This window comes from Ursus americanus, chromosome 13, assembly GCF_024610735.1.
Source record: "Ursus americanus isolate L20-20 chromosome 13, mUrsAme1.1.p, whole genome shotgun sequence".
In the NCBI taxonomy this organism is placed as follows: domain Eukaryota; kingdom Metazoa; phylum Chordata; class Mammalia; order Carnivora; family Ursidae; genus Ursus; species Ursus americanus.
In genome coordinates this window covers 3,057,519-3,076,923 of record NC_142139.1, presented here as the reverse complement: position 1 = coordinate 3,076,923, position 19,405 = coordinate 3,057,519, and the positions used below count along the sequence as shown (strand labels likewise).

At 40.9% G+C, this 19,405-nt stretch overlaps 1 protein-coding gene across 2 annotated transcripts in view; it reads left to right on the top strand.

Moving 5' to 3' along the window:
• DKK2 (dickkopf Wnt signaling pathway inhibitor 2) overlaps nt 1–7,533 on the top strand; it is a 259,460-nt gene extending 251,927 nt beyond the window's left edge. For both annotated transcript variants that reach the window (XM_087866382.1, XM_045799212.2), the window contains 3 exons: nt 1,494–1,644; nt 2,825–2,980; nt 5,180–7,533. In XM_087866382.1, the coding sequence (XP_087722508.1) occupies nt 1,494–1,644; nt 2,825–2,980; nt 5,180–5,430 (558 nt within the window). In that variant the 3' untranslated portion in view covers nt 5,431–7,533. The remainder of the gene's footprint in view (nt 1–1,493; nt 1,645–2,824; nt 2,981–5,179) is intronic.
• Nucleotides 7,534–19,405: the final 11,872 nt, after the last annotated feature.

The window sequence follows — 19,405 nt, the reverse complement described above, 5'->3', positions numbered from 1 at the left end:
AGACATGGCCACTATGCAATCCTTCAAAAGCACTTGCTACTCAAAATTCATGATTTTCCTATTGTAATGATGCTGAAAGTGTGTTTTTTCCCCACACAATATGTAGTTTTCAGCCTCACATTGTCGGCTCCTCATTTATTTCCTCTGTCGAACTGAACAGGATCAGATCTAAACAGAAAATATGGGGACACTGAATGTAGCCACACGTAGCAGAAGGGCGAGGGCGTGGGGTGGGGGGAAGACAGTGTAAGAGCGGGAGAAAGAAAGAGAAGGGAAAACAGAGCGTGCACGCAGACCTATGCCACCAGACCTCAGTTCATAAGCAAAGCACTCAAATCCCACTAATGACTGGAGAGTCACAGAAACTTGACCCATAGGTTTACATTCAGACCATTTATGCGTGCTTAAAAACAACCACGTAGCTTCTTCTTACTTTTGTATTTTTTAATTAAAATAAAAACCCATGCATTACTCTGAAAACAGGAAAGAACTGCAAAAAGAAAAGAAAAACAACTTATAAATAAATTTCCCTGTCTACATGCTTCAAAATATGAGGAAGTTTAATGTGTGGTGTGGCCGTTCAGTTTCTCAACTCTGTGCAAACACGGACGTTCTAAGTGTCCTAAAAATTTCCAAGAGGCAAGGAGTACATAACAGGAGAATGTATTTTTATTTTGGGAGATCATCTAGGGCCCTGATTAAGTAGCCTCCCGCAGTGAGAAATGGAGACCATCAGGTCCTTTCTGTATAAATTGAAGGCGCCGTAGCCCCTAGGGCCGTATTTGTATGTAAATAGCCTGCCTCTCTGTTTGCTGAGAACAGGATGTAATCGGAGTTGAGCATTTCGCTTAGACCGCTTAGAACCCATGGCTGCTCACCGCCTGAGTTTGGAATGAGGACGCTGCTCCTTGATTTCTTTGTGCCAAACAGCTCAGAACCTCTAACGGTTCTGGAAGTGGTTCTCTGCTGTGCTCCTCACGGGCAAGAATTGTGGGGAGTCGCTCACTGTATTTGCTCCCTAACTGGGCAGGAGGTATGTTTTAGCTTCTAGCACAGCCCTTTGTTGTTTTGTTTAAACTTCGTCTCCTCCAGTTTAGTAGATGAAAAACCGAATAGCGAGGCTGACTGTTTCATTTACACGGTAAATCAGTGACGGTATAACAATTACAACTATTTCTGAGCCCCCAAATGTACCTTTAAGAGCTCTACTGAGCCACACAAAATGTGAATCCCATCTCCAAAGTTGTGTCAACAAAACTACAGGAACAGCATCAACTTTACCTCTGTCCCCATCAACAATCGGTATTTATAGGGTCCTCGATGAAGGAAGCGTCACTATGTAGGATCTGTGCCCAGAACACGATTTCACTGGTGTATCTCCTTTGACGAGAAACCTGCTGTGATTGATTGCCCATCGTGATTTGCCGCGGTAACTTTTCATGCGTGTGCAGTCTAATCGGCCTTCTGTTCGGTGGTGGTGTGCTTTTTGGCAGGCCTACCCTTGCAGCAGTGACAAGGAGTGTGAAGTTGGGAGGTATTGCCACAGCCCCCACCAGGGCTCATCGGCCTGCACGGTGTGCCGGAGGAAAAAGAAGCGCTGCCACAGAGACGGCATGTGCTGTCCGGGTACCCGCTGCAATAATGGTGAGCTCTAGTTCGGTGTGACGGGCCTCCTTCGTGTTAATGTAGGACGTGTGTCTAGCAAATTCGACGACCTCCTCCTTAGCCAGACCTCTGAAACGCAAGGAGCCTTTCAAAACTGGCAGGGATTGGATCGTGGTTTAGCTATGTGCATGATTACGTGGATTACCTCCCAAATCCTAGTTTTCCTGGGCTCCGGCCTCTATTTCTATCCTTTATGTTCTATGGCAATCTAGGATTTGCCGTACCGAAGCGTTGTATATGCCTAGCTGTAAACACATAAGTGATACATGCAGAAGACCAAACAAGGCACCTGCTGTGGTTTGGGAATACGGAGGTGAGTCCCTCTCCCAGTTTCATGCCTCGATTCTTATATTCAGGGTGTCTTCTTTGAAAGGCCCCACCCTGCACCACACTCAGAGTGAGGGAGTGATTGGTTCCTCCAAACGGAGACCCAGGAGTCTATTCCCCAGCCTATCCATAAGCATGACTTCACCCAATCTCAGTGAATTTATCGCCAGACAATTCAGCACTAATGATGAAATGAAGAATCACTGACAACACAAGAAAAAACCATTAAATAATTACAGAAGGTGATCTGAAACATAAACTTACTCATATAAAACAAGATAATCAGGCTCCTATCCGTATACATGCTCCCAACCCCTAGGCAGAGTCTTATCAGAAGTACCTGGGACAGGTGAACGGAAGAAGGCCTCATACCATTAGAGATGTTTACGATGTAGACTGGGGTTATATTGTTGATTGAAAATAGGAACCTGGATCCTGAAGATGGATGTCTGGGCAGACGTTTTAAAAGTAGGAATAGCTAACACTAATTTAATACTTACTAAGTCACTATTCTAAACATTTCACATGTATTCACAACTTGATGAAATGTTTTTATTCCTATTTTTGCCCATGGTTACTTGGTCTTGAGAGAGACGAGATTCAAATTAAGGAAGCCTGACTTAGGCCAAACTATTTAATTCTATTTAATATTAAGTCATATCGTTGAATATTATTTATGTAAATAAATGAATGGTTGAATGAATAGAGGAAAAACAGATGATGATAGATGATAGGTAGGAGATAGCCTCACACCTCACATCGGCACGATACTTGGATAAGAATCACACTTTACAGAATCGGATAAGTCTAACCACTTACTTGCCATCTCCAGGCATCTGCATCCCTGTCACTGAGAGCATCTTAACCCCCCACATCCCAGCTCTGGACGGCACTCGACACAGAGATCGAAGCCATGGCCACTACTCAAACCACGACCTGGGATGGCAGAATCTAGGAAGACCGCACACTAAGATGTCACATATAAAAGGTAGGCGGTCTGTAGTTCTTTGCTTACTTTTTCTTGTTTTAAAAGAAGAAAAATTAAAATATTGAGAATTCATTGCATTGGTTTTAGAAAAAATACAGAGAAGATACTTTGTTGGCAAGATTTTAACTGAATTTATTAATTCTTAATTTTGAGGATGCTGGAGATTTCTAAGAGATCTTAAATTGTTAGGAAATATGTATTGTGAGAATTGCAGCACCCCTGAACAATCATGCTATTTTCTAAACGGTGCTGCCTTTAAATGTTTGTAGTCATATGATTAAATCCCTAAGCTTTTGAATCTTTTTCTCCCCTTTACAGAAATTTTATTTCACTAAACAACCACACAATATGCTATTCATAGACCAACTTATCAAAAATAATTGGTTTCTACTAGGATTATATATGGTCATAAAATCCCCTTACCCATATCAAAATATTTGGGAAGCCTAATCACTAACAGTAAAATTTAAAAGCATGAAATTATTGAACTTTATTACTAACAGTAAAATGTTGAATGCATGAAACACGTCCATCTTTAAAGGAGGCTTCTTTCAAGCGTGTTCTGTGGAGCGTTACTCTTTAAGACATCCTGTGAATAAAAGTGTGCTGTAATAATGCCTCTCCCAGTTTGGGAACTTTATATAATTGGTATATTGAGGGCTCTGAGAAGCCCAGCAATGAGGAAAACTGGTTAAGTTTTTTAAACACTGTAGGTCCCCATATTTCTTGACCACAAAAACATTTCCCCACATTTTCATGTTCTGCAGAGCTGGTATCCTATGGAATATCTGACTGACCTATTAGTCTGACCTGGAATATTCATGTTGGCATGGATGGCACTAAAAAGATTGACAGTTCCTCTTCAATTGTCCCCTATCTATGCTCCCTGAAGACCTATGTCTTTACCCAATCTCCTATTTCTATTCTATCAAATTCACATGCATTTGTCATTACGTGAGTATCCCTCCCTACCCAATAGCTAGCTATGTCACAGTACAGTTTCAAATTTACTCATATTTTTATACAGTTTTATGTGTAATTTTCTGATGGCAACTAGGAAGAACTCTTATGACAATGCCTAGTGGGGCATGTCCGTATCACACAGGGACTGGTTACATCTGGGATGACGGGTCACCCCTTACCTCAGGATTGGCACATTATGGCCTGTCCTACTGCCTGATTTTGCAAAACAATGTTTTACTGGAACACAGGGTGGCCTATTCGTGTAGGCATTACTTATGTCTGCTTTTGTGACAGCAGAAGTGAGGAGTGACAGGTCATCCGGTCTAAAAAGCCTGGATATTTACATTCTGGCAAAAATGCAGAGAAGTTTATTGACCTTTCTTTATATAGGTTACACATCAACCCAGCTGTGATGTGTGTTTGCTCTTTTGCTGACTTAGTCACTTTTTTCTGAATTAAATATCCAGATTTGTTCTTCCACATGTTTTTAATGATGGGTTCTTGGTTGACCCTGGGGCTGTCTGCCCTTTCTCTACTCTGTTCTGAATCACAGCTCCTTAGAGACTGTACGTCCTAGGCTCCCTGTCAGGTGGGCCTGTTGGGATTCCAGCCCCAGCTAGCAATTCCAGCCCCGGATTCTGACATGACCTTCTCCTCTGGGGCCTCCAGCCTAAAGTGGTAGCGGCCTCCTGCTCTGCTGCTTTACCATCCTCTGGCCCTTCTTAGCCCTGCCACCGCCTGCGTGCCTCGTTCTCGGCATTAAACATCTTCGGTCTTAAGTTTCTGTTTTCCTGGCTAGACACTGACGCAGGGGTTTAGGAGTCCCTGAGAATTTCAGCTTTCTCCTCGAGTCAGAGTTTATTTACGCCTCCCAAGAACGCATCAAATTAATTACTTTGAAAGCAATTTTCTTTATTTACTTATTTTTCACTCACCTCATTAAAAGAACAAATGATCAGAGAAATATCTAAGAGCAGACCGTGCCAAAATAAAGACAAGATGGAGCGCAGTCCTAGCTCTTCGTAAGACTTGATACTCAGCGAATAGTCAAAAGAGACGATAATTGCCTGACGTGATTAGAGGGAGAGCCGATCGATAGGCATCCAAGACTTTCCATCGTACGTGATAACTTCGTGGAAGACGGTCCAAGTAAAAGTACTGTATGTGCGTCTGTGTGCAAAGTAGGATTTTTTTCTAAAGTGTCATGGTAATATCATTTGGTCACCATCTCCACAGGGCATGAAGGAGACCCCTGCCTGCGATCAGCAGACTGCATCGAAGGGTTTTGCTGTGCTCGCCACTTCTGGACCAAAATCTGCAAGCCAGTGCTCCATCAGGGGGAAGTCTGTACCAAACAGCGCAAGAAGGGCTCTCACGGGCTGGAAATTTTCCAGCGGTGTGACTGTGCGAAGGGCCTGTCGTGCAAAGTGTGGAAAGATGCCACCTATTCCTCCAAAGCCAGACTCCACGTGTGTCAGAAAATATGATCTCCTCCGAGGAAGCTCATCACTAGCAGACTGTGCATCTGTGTATTTAATGCATTACAGCATGGTGGAAAAGACGATTTGGAGCTCAGAAGAATGGCTAAAATAAGGAATGTTGTAAGCAAATAGAGATCACAGAGAGAGAAAAAGGGAAAGAGAATAAGCAGATTAGAAAGAGGTAACATGTGTAGTGCAGCCGATGCATTTCCGTGACGCAGCTCGTTCGTGTAAATAATGTGCACATTCGTGCAAATGCCATTACTGACAAAACCACACGGTGAAAAGTCCTGACGAATACCATGTGACTTCCCAAGAGTTTAGGGTGTGCTGGACGATCAGTTTCCTTGGATTGGTGATTGCCTGTAGAAATTACCTGAAAACCATGGTTCTCACTCAAGGTTATACTTGAACACAATAGTCCCTTGGCATACAACAGGCTCTAACATAAAATGAGTTGTTACATAGGAAATGAAAGCATGGCACATAATTAATTCGCCACACAGAATCACCTTTGGGTTTGCAGCACTACTGCTATAGCTCAAAGAAAGGCCTTGGTAGACAAGAAAAAAAGCAGTCAGTGTTTTCCAAATATGTTCAAAATAATTGCAAGTCTCCTCTGAATGCCTTTAGGAAAAAAACAAACTTGTTTTGCTTTAAACTGTTTATTTACATTTTTTGAAAATGTATTTTCACGGTAATTCCCCAGGACCAGTATAAGACAAAAACTGTCCATTCACATTCTAGAATGGCATATTGCACCTTTTCTTGATTGTATGTGATTCCTACCTTGAATATATTTTATTTTCCAAACTATCCCAATTCCTTGTGAATAGTACAGAGCAGAATTTCATGGACTGCAAAAATTTTTAAGGTGTCCAAGATACAGCATCAGCGCTAATAGACTGTTACTTGTTGAAGCTTGGGCATTCCCCGTGTTCGACAGAATTAGATTGGCAAACACATTTATTCTTTACAGACACAGCAGCACAGCCAGGAAAAGCTGAGCACAGAGACTTGATCTGCATTTGTGCTGCACTGAGGGACACAAAGGGACAAAACTTCATCCAGTGCCCAGGTTTTGGCACCATGTCGATCGTATGTCTGAAGCACAAACTGACTATTCCCATTGGAAGCCCAAGGCAGCACAACCTAAATGGAAGTTTTCCATGGGATTTGCTATCACAATATTTACTGTGCAGATGAGTTCTGTGTAGGTCACTAGTTGACCTCAAAATATTTATTTTATATTTTTGAGGCCCTAAAATAACATGAGGAGGTCTCATGAAACGGACTCTCGAGGCAGGTGGCATACAGTAAGGTTCCGTTGTCCTCCACAAACTCCCAGCTTGCCGACGGCACCGTCTGAAAGTTCTGTACCAATCTCTCTGCAACAGCTGTTTCTTGCCAAAGATATCGTTTCTGTTTTCTGCAGCCATTGAAAGTAAAAAATAGAAATGGAATAACTTGTAGAATCTACATATTGCTAACCTATAGAAACCACCGTTTCCAAATTCTTTGAAACCATTTTATTACTTTTTTTTACTGTACTCAGTTCTAAATATTTGTGTCTAGAGCATAAAGCAAAAAAGTTATCTTATAGCTGTTACTTTTGACCTTTTCTTTTATAGACTGCAAGTCACTCCTTAATTTTCTTTTACTTAAACCCCTTCTGCAGTTTCAAATTCAAGTTTTCCCAGTAGAAATTGAACCTGAGCCTGCATGTCTATTAAGAATCTCAGCTTCCCATACGCTTTACTAGGGTGATTAAGATTTACATTTTTCCACATGTCTGCTAAAACAAAAATTATAAGCTAATCTATCCAAGAACCAAAGTCTGTGCAAACAGGTTTCTATAAGCTTGGCAACATGAACATGGAACATTTCAGTCAAACATTTCCTATGTAGCAATCACATTTACAATCTGGTTTTTGCATTATTTCCCTTATGTACATCCCAAAATTATTATTTGAAGTAATTTATTTACAGGAAATGTTAATGAGATGTATTTTCTTATAGAGATATTTCTTACAGAAAGCTTTGTAGCAGAATATATTTGCAGCTATTGACTTTGTAATTTAGGGAAAATGTATAATAAGATAAAATATATTAAATTTTTCTCCTTCAAAAATGGAATTCAAATTTCCTTGTGTTTTGCTTGTGAGAAAAACTTTCACAGAATCACAGATTCTCAGAGTTCAAATGGACGATCTGATTTGACACTTGGGGTAGGAATCCTTTGGATGACATCACCATGAGAGAATCCAAGGCAGTTTACTATTACTAAAGGCAGCTTATTCACGGCAGGACAGATGTAACTGTTAGAAAGTTATTTTTTCATTAAACTAAAATATCCCAGCTTGTGCATGCTACCCATTTATTCTTACTTTGTGTTCTGGATCATCTTGGAACAAGGGCTCTCCACAAAACTTCAAAACACTTGAAGCCACCTGGCCTATTTCCTATAATCTTCTATCCGATTAAAATTTCCCCAAATAGAGATGCCACCATGCTAAGCATATTGGTTCATTCCCCAGTGGCACAAAGCAGCTACAAACCATCTTTATCCCTATATGGATACGACTGAGTTACCTGGCCCTGAGTGAACTCAAAGCCACGTCCTGGGAAAGTCTTTGCTTCCTAAACCCAGAGATGTCAGGAGTGTTTGATAAACAGAACTCACCACTTTTGAGACTGGGAGTGGTTGTAGAAGCCCATGTTGTATTGGAGACGTTAATGGGGTGGAAATGTGGGCGATAAACATTCTGTGACAGTGGAATGGATTAAGTGTAGCAATGGCAGCATAATGAAGCGGAAACAGTCCCGTAGCTAGAGGTCAGAGTTGAAGATACCTCAAGCATTGCTGAAATAACTCCCACATTATTCTAATTAGTCACTTAAAGTTATTCTTAAACAGTTATCCATTTCCTCAAATTGAGAACATTTGTATTTCCTAGCTACAGTGTATTTTTAGACTATAACAGTCAAATGGGTGATATTTTTCTTTTCCACCGAGCTCAGGGAGATGCTCTGAAAACTGACAAATCGTCTTGACTTCCCTTTTAGCCAAGAAATACAATGTCTTATCACAGCCCTAGGATTTGAGGGGGGAAGCAATCAATTACACTTTTCTCCACGCCCCGAATTCAGGCCATTTGAGAAAAAGAGTTAAGAAAGAAAAGCAAATGACAGATTACCCTAGGCTGATAAAGTTATCGGGAGAGTATGGTGTGTAGTGCAGGCCTGAGGATACTAGAAAGAGCCAGGTTCCAGAGCAAGATACTAGAAAGTTCCATTCTCAGACAACACCAGACAATATCATTTCTATCTGTGGGAGCTTCCCCTGTAAAATTTACTGCATGAATGGGCAGAACAGATTGACAGACTTTCTTCTGGCAATTTGTGGCAAAGAAGGGTGGGGAAGGAACAGAATTATGCATTTCTCCTTCAAGAATCTCATTTGAAATTCTACAAAATTGGATAATTCACAGCACATGAAAGGAGTGAGTGAGGGATAGAGACAAAGATTATTATACTCTTCACATTCAACTGATGTTAAGAACTGGAAAAGAATAAACCCCTCCCCTCCATCCTTCCCCAGATCTTTATATTCTTAACACATTGGACATAGCCATTTGTCTATGGTGAATGTAACACCGTAGATCAGCCATCTACTAAAGCAGCGCCTGGTGAGGTCTTCCCCCCAATGTCAGTCACTCCTTTGTGGATACTCCCAGGACCAGGGATGGAAAGTTTAGATTTTTATCCTCAGAAGATGGCAAGATGGATGAAAATAATTCATTAATTCAATTGACTCCAAGACCACACTATACTCAGGGTTGGAAAATAACTCCTCATTCTTCTTAGCATCTCAAGTTATGTCCATCAGACTATCCACCACAATCTATCAGTGGTTCTGCAGTGAGATTAAATGACACATTGGGTATCTGATAATAAAAAAGTAAAAAAGCACTGCAATCATAAAGTTCCAATAACCCAAAGACTTTTGAATATAAATCCTGTTCCAATAAGAAATCCCTAAAGAAATTAATGCATGAAATTTAAATCCTCTTGCATGTTAAAATCAAAATAAGTTGAAGCCCAAAGAATCGAAAGTCTATATTTGTTATCTTCCTCTTTAGAATAAGGAGCCCAGAGAAACTGAAATTCAAAATCTTCAAGTTAATGCCTAAGTTTTCCTTCCTCATCCGGGTCGTATTCTGCTCTGTCTTAGCTGGGGGGTTTATTGATGCTTGTGTAGAGTGGGACTCTTTCAGCAGCTATGGCCAGAACAGTATCTCACTGGAATGAGAGACTTAAACTTTTTATTTATTTGAGAGGAAGAAGGAGAGAGAGAGAGAGAGAGAGAGCGTGCTAGCATGAGTGGGGGGAGGGGCAGAGGGAGAAACAGACTCCCTGCTGAGCGCCAAGCCCACCTCAGGCTAGATTCCAGGACCCTCAGACGTTGACCTGAATCAAGAGTCAACTGACTAAGCCAACCAGTCGCCTCCGGGAGACTTAATTTTTTAATAATGTCCAATTAATTTTTGGATACATATGACTAAGTCAAAGATGTCACCACATTTAGAAAATAAGGCAATCTCCGGCTCTTAGAACAGATATACCAGGCAATACACTGTTAACAAATCTAGGACGTGGTGTTGTCAAAAACCATAGCAAACATGCTTGGAATCTGAGTGAAAGAAGATACGTGGAAAAAAAAAAGGAATTTCTTTGTTTTTGCTTTGTTAAAAATGTCAGCTAATCCAAATCAGTTTTGGAACCCACGACCTATGTACTTAAACTTACGTGGGAAAGACATCCCACCAAGTTTTAGATACAGCCCTATGTTTTACTAAATGGCAGATGGGAGGAGAAACCACCTGTGTATTCCATCTACTTTTAGAGACTGAGTGGTATTTGAGGCATTACTGCTTTCCTGCACAACTGGTCAAATTTAGAAACTCGCCATTAGGTTAGCCTCATTGGGGCTTCTTTTTTACACACCTAACATATTCAAAGTGTCACCAGGGCTTGAGAATACGTTGGGTCTGGTGACACGGCCTCCATAGTGTCTTGTAAGTTGATCTATTTCAGGGGTGTGCGTAACGGCAGCTCCCACTGCTTCACGCATTACTTATTTTCCCATCCGCGCACTTATTCCAGCTGTAGAGGCGCATCAACACATTCCTGAAATAAAACTGATATTGACACTCCTGAAAATTATTTTCGCAAATGGTGCCCCGAGGCACAGCAGACACTCTCAACTTACCTTCCTTCACTCAACACATATTCACCGAGAATGCCTTCTACGTGCCGGGCGGCTTTGTAGGCACAGTGGCTAGAAGCAGACAACCAAACCAAAAAAGTTCATCCTTTCATTGTTTTCACATTCCAGTTATCTTTTAGGGCAAAGCTGGGAGGCAGAAAATAATTAAATAAAAATTATATTAATACTCTAGGAGACAGAGGATGAACCCTATGAAGAAAATTGAAGCAGGGTAAAGAAACAGATTCTGTGGCTAGGGGAGATCTCTTAGAGGAGGAAAATATGAGTAGGAACCTGGGTGAAGTGAGGGGCTGGGAATGGGAATGTCTGGAGAAACAGCAGCACAGGAAGAAGAACAAGGGAAAACATTTGACATTGGGAAGAAGTTGAGCGGGAGTCTCGGATGTGATGGGTAAGGGGAGAGAGATGGAAGATGAGGTCAGAGAAGGCGTTGGGTCAGATTGTGTAGAGCCTTACTGACTTTCCTAAGTACTTTTATTTTGAAAGAGAGATGGAGCCTGCGAGAACTTTCGAGCAGAGGAGTAGCATGAGCTAACAGGTTTTCAAAGGTCACACAGACTTCCGTGTAGAGAAGAGATGAGGGCATCCAGGCAAGAAAACTGGTGGCTTAGATTTGAGAGGTAAGGTGGAAGTCATGAGAGACGGTTGGATTTAGGGTATGTTGGAGGTAGAGCCAACTGGGTTTGCTGTTGGACTGGATGCAGGTTGTGTGAACGGCAGAGCCTCTCTAGCCTAGCCCAAGGATGAAGATCATTGAGAAATTGTTGGTAAGAAAGAAAAAGTTAAAAAAACCTCTTCCTTGTACAGCACCTTTGTATTTAATATCTAAAGGAAGCATTGCCTTCACATGTTGAAATGAAAGTTGAAAACTCTTTAGAAAGTTGCCCTTTGCAATTTTCTCACCAGCTATCTTGAGAGCTTGAGAAAAAAATCATATAAAGGAGAGACTGAGTCAACAAAAATAGAGAACTTGTCGGATGCACTAAGAAAAGCAGTTGCAGACAAACAAGAATGAGAAAGTGGCAGGAAGACAGCACAGAAAATAAACAGGGGCCAGAGCACAGAGACTGAGCAGAGAGAGTTTTAAGCTAGAATGTAGGAGAGAGATGCATCATGTGGAATGCCAGAAATCCTAAAAGGTGCTAATAAGAAACTTCTATTTGATACAGATGTCAACAGTGTCAAGGAAAACTTACGGGAAGAGAATGGCTGACTCACAACAGTAGGGTTAGAAAATTATTTAAGCAAAGGGTGTAGCCCAGGCAACACTCCCATTGACTTTGGGCCAATGAGTTGCAGTAAAAGGTAATTTGTCAAAGCAAGTCATAGTTCTCTTTGAGTCTTAAGTAATTGTATAGTGTAGGACCTGGGAATTCTAAAGAAATAACAATATGCAAGTAATTGAAGTACTTTCATGAGAAATACACTTGCCATCATACCTCTCACACATACGTCATGAATACCACAGTGCGCAACCTTTTAAAATTTCCTGGGGGTCAACATTTCTTATAGATGCCATGGACTTGTTTTATTTGCTCCACACCTTCCCACTTCACTGCACCTGCTACACCAGTCATCATTCTGTGTTTAATGGCCAGTCAGCCTCCAGGGGCTAGTAACAGATGGAGAACATCAGATCAGCTAATGCATATAAAATACTCTAAGTCCCACTTAAGCTTTTCAGGCAGACTATGAAATTGAGATCATTTTATCCTCCATTTCTTTTCCTACCTTGCCGACCTCTCCTTACCACTATGCTCTTGTCTGTTGCAATGCCCGTTCATTCTTTCTCCGATTGCATGCCAGACTTAAAGCTTAGTAGAGAACAGGAAAACCAAGCAATCTCTGTGGAAATTTCACAGTAACGTTCAAACTATTTAACACACATCCACATCTTATAACTTTCCAAGATCCAAATATAGCGATGCTACCTTTTACAATGCCTGAGAGGAATACACAGCAAAACTCATTTTTACGTGTATCAAGGGACCTTGAATTCTCTATGGAGAGTACACTCCCCAGTACACCATTTGGCTTCAGTTTGGAACTTTTAAAAATCATTCTTAGCTGTGGAGAAATGTGAGGAGGCTAAGGAAAACTTCCCTTAAAATAAAAGCAGTAAATACAGCTTAGAAGTATTTAGGATTTATTTCTTTAATGAGTGTGAAGTTGCTCAAAAACAGTTTTAGAGCTTCGGAAGAGAACGGGCATCTCTTATTAAACAGGGAAGAACAATCTCAAGAAGAACCTGCTAGTATTAGGAGGGCAATAGATTGAAGAGGTTGACCATCTGGGAAAAGGACAGGCAGAGACAATTCAAGAAAATGTTCAGGGAGCAGGAGAATGTGAACTTTCTTTGAAGAAACTTTTGTTTTGGTAGCCTTGAAATAAGTCAAAGGAAGCTTTTATTCATTTTATTTTTTATTTTTTAACTTAAATTCAATTAGCCAACATATAGCACATCATTAATTTCAGACGGAGTGTTCAATAATTCATCCGTCGCATATAACACCCAGTGCTCATCACATCACATGCCTCCTTCAGCCCATCAGCCAGTTACCCCATATCCCCACCCACCTCCCCTCCAGCACCCCTCAGTTTATTTCCTGTAGTTAAAAGTCTTTCATGGTTTGTCCCCCTCTCTGATTTCTTCCCATTCAGTTTCCCTCCCTTCCTCCATGATCCTTTGCGCTGTTTCTTATATTTCATATATGAGTGAAACCATATGATAATTGTCTTTCTCTGATTGGCTTATTTCACTCAGCATAATACCCTCCAGTTCCATCCATGTTGATGTAAACGGTAAGACCTCATCCTTTCTGATGGCTGAGAAGCATTAAGAGAAGGATTCACTGGGTGAAAACTGGCTGTTAGGGATGGGAGCTTCACAGAAAAGCCGATGGCTTAGGGACTATCCAAACAGAATATTATGCTAGTTCAACACCCCTCTCGTATTCTTCAGGCCATCTACCAAGAACCCAGCTCTTATCTCATCATCCATTGGCAAAGAAGAATGTTCATAGGGACTCTCCTATAGGATATAGACAATAGTAATGATAATAATTGGCACATTTACGTTGCTTCAGAATGCCATGAAGTGTGACACTTTATTCCTTACAACTCTTGTCTCTCTTGAGTGTTTACGATGGACCAGGTGCTGGCTTCGCGGTGCCTCTACTTCATCTCAAGTCATTCTTCCAAGCAACCCCTCTCCAGCCAAGAGGGCTGGAGTCGGCATTTGAGACCCTGACTCCCTGTGAGGCGGGAGGCGGCGCTCGTATTGATTAGCTTATGCCGGCTCGGTCGGGAAGAACCACCCACCCCTCCCGTGATCACGGGGATCCTGTGGCCGGCTTACTGACCCAGCGCTCATGAGCGTCAGAGCTGAGGCTAGTCTAGCTTTCGTAACCCTTTCTTCAAGATTTACTGAGTACTTCCGAAAGCAATTCCCTTATTTCCCTGAAAACACAGTCGTTAGTGCTGGAGTTCGGGCTAAAAACACATCGCTCTCCAGCAAATATTTCTCCTTACTGATTTCTTCCCAGGGGACAACTTGCCCAGTTAGTATTTCGGACAATGCTAACAAGAACAGCTTGTATGTATATAACAGTTTATAAAGTTTACAAATAAATACTATATCAGAGTGAGGTAAGAGAAGACTTTGTATAACGACCATAATTCGCTGTTTAAAAAAGAAAGCCACGGGGGCGCCTGGGTGGCTCAAACATCTGACTCTTGATTTTGGCTCAGGTCATGGTCTGAGGGTCGTGAGATCCAGCCCTGCTCAACAGAGAGTCTGCTTGAAGATTCTCTCCCTCTGCCCTCCCCCATGTGAACTTTCCCAAAATAAATAAATAAATACATTTTAAAAAATAAATAAATACATCTTTAAAAAAAAAAAACCCACAACTTTTAGTTTGTAAATGGTTTCCATAAAAATGTCCTAAGTTGGAAAGATCTTCATTGCTTATTGGATTGATATAATTATTAAGTTGTAATATATTTTAAATCACGTTAAAAACAAAAGGTACCCGATGATTTTCCTTTGCCCTCTTGTGTCCCAGGAGACTGACTGATATCAACTGCGTGAGGAAGATCCCTAAATCTGTAACTCCTTGCTGGGTTTGGCTAAGGAAGACACTTGAAGAGGATCTGATAGTGAGAATACAGGGTTCTTGGCTCTTCCCTTGATATGGCAGAGTCTGGTAGTGGCTATATTCCTCCACCAAAGCCATAATGGGGATGAGCCCCTTTTTCTGACTCCTGTCCAGGTTTCAGGGATGACTCCTTCAGGCCTAGAAATGCTGACTCCCATTGATCCCAGCCCTGAGTGCATCAACACCCGTTGTTGCTTTTCCTGAACACTGCCTACACCGTCATCGATCTCTCCCCAGTAACCTGTCTCTGTCTGCCATCTGTTTCCTGCTAGGACCCTGACTGATACCTGACCTAGGTATAAATGTTAATCTGCTTTTCCTTTTCACTGTTGTCCTTCACAGTCTCTGAAAGTCAAGATGTAACATCATAAAGATGGCAAATTATCAAGTCCAGGCCTTTGGCTTCCATACGTGTTTAGTGTTGTCTACTGAACACTGAAATTTAATGTGATGGCTTGTATCCTAATTTTAGGAGAATTTGTATTATTCACTAACATTGAAAAAATGGAAAGTTCTTACATGAAAATCTGGATTTCTAGAGTCTCCTGAAAAACAAAACAAAACAGAACAGCATGAGCTATAGGAAAATGCTGGGCCTGCATTTCTGGCATCAGTGTTTGACTAGAGCTAAGTGGGGCTGGAGTTCTCTAACCTCTAACTCTTTTTGATTCCCACCTCTCTCTTGTGATTTGAGCATCCATTGCTATATCTGTCTATCATCTATCATCTATCTATATCTATTTTTTATTGTGGTTAGGCTTTTTTTCTTGTACATTTAGAAAAAAGAGAAATGTCACATGTTCCTTTGCTACAAATACCCAGTCTCCTGTTACCTCAGAACAGTCTCTAAATCAACGTGATCTGGACCCTGCTTACCTTCTTGACCTGTCTCCTCTCTCCCTCTGTCACTCCACTTTAGATGAGTTTTATTTTCTTTCTGTTCCTTGAGCTCACCAAGGTTGTCTCCATCAAAGTCACCTTTCCTTCAGTCCTTTTGTCCTAATATAGTTTTCACAAACACCTCCCACCCGAACTTGAGTCATAGAGGTCCATCAAATGTTATCTCTTTAAAAACGCCTTCTCTTTCGAACATGAAGGTCTCCACTTTGAGAGGATCTAGCATGTATGCCCACAACTCCAGTATCTTATTCTTCCTTCTGGGTGCTCTACCTATTTTTTTTTCTTAATCTCCAGCACCACTGAGTCTCAAGTGCCTCCACCAGCAAATCCATAAACTGTAGCTGCAAGTGAACTAATACCACGTGACCTCGCCATGGTCTAGACTGTGAATGTTGCTTCAGTCCTGGGAATAAGGGGTAGAAGACTTATCGTGCAGTATTAATACCAGATGGTGTTATTTTAATTAGAGTAATGGGGGTTCTTAATCAGGAAAAGTGCACTAACAAAGCCAGCATATATCATCATGACCATTTGAAAAAATCGGCAAACAATTGCAAAGTCATTGCTTTAGAATATCCCCGAAATTTTTCTGTAGAAGTATCTCTGTTTCCTTTAACATGTATTTGTGAGCCTTTTCCAAAAGCTTAGGAAGCTTTTATTTATTTTTTTAACTCTTTCAATGAATAGACAAAACCACAAATATCTTAAAGGGCACATAAACATGCTTCATTTGGGGGTGTGGGTGTGTATGTGTGTGTATTTCTGTGTGCCTAAGGTGTGTTCTCCTCAAAAATAAATAAAATAAAAGACAAATCCTCCCTTTGGAACCATTAACCACAAAAGATTCCTGCGAGAAAAGTGAAATTTAATTTGGGAGGGATGAATGGAACAATCTGGTCCCATAAGTAATACAATATACTTAGCTCCATTCCAATCATTTTAATAACTCACGCCCACTCTTATCCCTTTCACTCGCCTGTGTTTTAGCACTTCTATGTAGATCTCTAGAGACCCCAGCATTCTTTCCATGTTTCTGACACTTGTGCTTATACGTATTGCGGCTGGTCCTCTCCCCTCCGTTAGATTTTAAATTTATTGTGCACCAAGAACTTTATAACTCCCCACTTCACTTAGTAGCCCCACAGCTGAAGTCTTACCTCTTTCATGAACTCTCCCTTAGACCTTCCTGACCCCTGGTGATCCTATCCTTCTCCAAAATCATATTGCATTTTTCATTGCATCACATCCCACAGCACTTTCTGTAATAACATGTACTGAGCACTTGTTATATGACACACACTTTTCTCTGTACTTTAAATGCATTACTAAATTTAATTCTCATAATAACCTTATGTATCAGGTACTATTCTTTATGCCAGTTCAACAGACCAGATTAAGATATTTGGACAAGCCATACAACTAGTAAACGCTGTACCCACCAAGTTTTCTGCACTTAGAACATTCTTTTTAACCATTCTGCTTGATCACGTTACACTATCTCCCACATATATACTGCCTATTCGTTTATGAATTATGTCCTATACATTAGTTGGGTCTCAGCCAAGTGTCATACTGTATTCAAACAGCCCCTGCAGTGCCCAGCTCTGTCTTATAGGAGCTCGATAGGTACATCTTAGTGAATTCAGAGGCTGTATTCGTAACTAAGCGGTCCTCATGAGCGTCTCCATGTCGGTTCACCTATCTGCATGTAGCCAAGCTTTTAAAAGCTATGAGACTTTACCATTTCTATTTCGAGATCATCAGAATATTTGAAGGAAACGGATGTATGTTATGTAATGAAGGTTATCATTTTTAGGATATAAGGAAGAAAAGGTAAGCCTGCAAAACTTCCCATCCACCAACATGACCAGAAACAATATTCTTTTCTGTGTGGACTGAGTTTGAGTATAACTAGAAATACTTCATCTTAATTTATGCTGTGGGGGAAAGCAGAGATGACAAGACATAGAGGAGAAAAAGGAACCACTATTCATTAAGCTTCTCTTTATCTTATTACCCAAATTTACCTTAAAACTGTATTGTAAAACAATTTAAAGTCAATCATGGGAAACCAATGTAACCTGGTTTCTTTCTCTGTCCCTGTGTAGGACTCTTTAGAGCCCCACGGTATGAACAGACACGCTTCAGGGCGTTCAAAATGTTATGCAATTCTTTGTAAAACGCCGTGTGTCTGTTACGTGTGGCTGAGCGCTCGCAGTGTTTGTCAGCTCCTCAAAGGAGCTTTGAACAGCAAGATCTGCTGCTCTCCTGATGACCATAGTACAGCCTACAAAACCTGAAAGTTGTTCGTCTATAATGAAGAAGAATAAATAAAATCAAACTTCTATGAAAGAGAATTTTCGGGTTTTAATATAGGGAAAGTGAAAACAAAGAATACCGAATAGAATTTTACAACAGCAGTTCTCAGGATACTTTCATACTTGGAAAAATGACTGAGGACCCTCCAAGTGCTCTGGTTTACGTGGGCTGTATCGTTAATACTCAGCACATTAGGAAGTAAGACGAAATTTCTGTAAGCATACGCAAGCGCACATTCCGTTAACCTTCAGAGCGGTCGCGCCTCCGAGTCACCGTCATGCAGCCTCTGGAAAACTCTACCGCGTGATCAGGAAAGAAGGAAACTGGAAAAGCAAGTGATGTTTTTGTCCCATTATGAAAACAGTTTCACTTCGCAGATCGCTGGAGGGTCTAAAGGGTCCTCAAGTATATTCAGGCAACATTGTGAGAACTGCTGCTTTAGAGAAACCAAAATCTTGCAACTGGTATCGTTTTCCCATTTCATTTTGGCTTTTTGGAAAGAGGTCCAAATATGAGATTCATCTCTGGGAAACAAGGGAACTTGCATGAAAGTGTTAATGCTCTCCTCACTCTGACTTCATCCCTTATTCCTCTTTGCCTGACGTCTTATCAGACATTTGTTCCGTCTTCCTACGCTGTGCACATGTTACAAATGCCCTCACGTCCTTTTGGACCAGGAGCGTATTTAAAGAAACACACACACAGAAACGCACTGAATCACCGTAAAAGGCTGAGATGGGAGCAGTAATTTTTTTTAAGTAATTTCTTCTGAAATTACTAAGTTCAGTGTGACGACACTCCTGGAAAACCTGTGACTTTTACCAAGTTAAAAAAAATCGTGTAATGGCATAATTTTAAAGCTAGAAGGGGTTTTGATGTTTTACTCAAATCTCACCTTTTTACAGGGGAGGAAAGTGAAGGAATGCTTTTGCTTCCATTTCCCTCACTTAAATATGGATTTTAAAAAGTTCTTTAATCCTTGAATATAGAAATTACCTTGATAGAAATACAAAGTAACATATTTTTATTGTTCACTGTGATGAATATTTGATAATGCTCTTATACAAATGGGCAGTGATATTAGTTATCTCGCTTGTGTTTGACATTTAACGGCTAATATTCACTATGGCGGAGGAATGGGGGGTCCTGAGTGGGAGCGGGTGTAACAGAAGCAACAGAATCTGTGTCTGTGTATTGTTCATCATTGACAACAAAATACCGTATCTTTTGCGTGCAACTGGTGGCTCTCTCTTCCTGCCAGTAGCCCATTGTTAAAGATAAATGTTTGAAAACAGGAGATTTCTCCCATGAAACC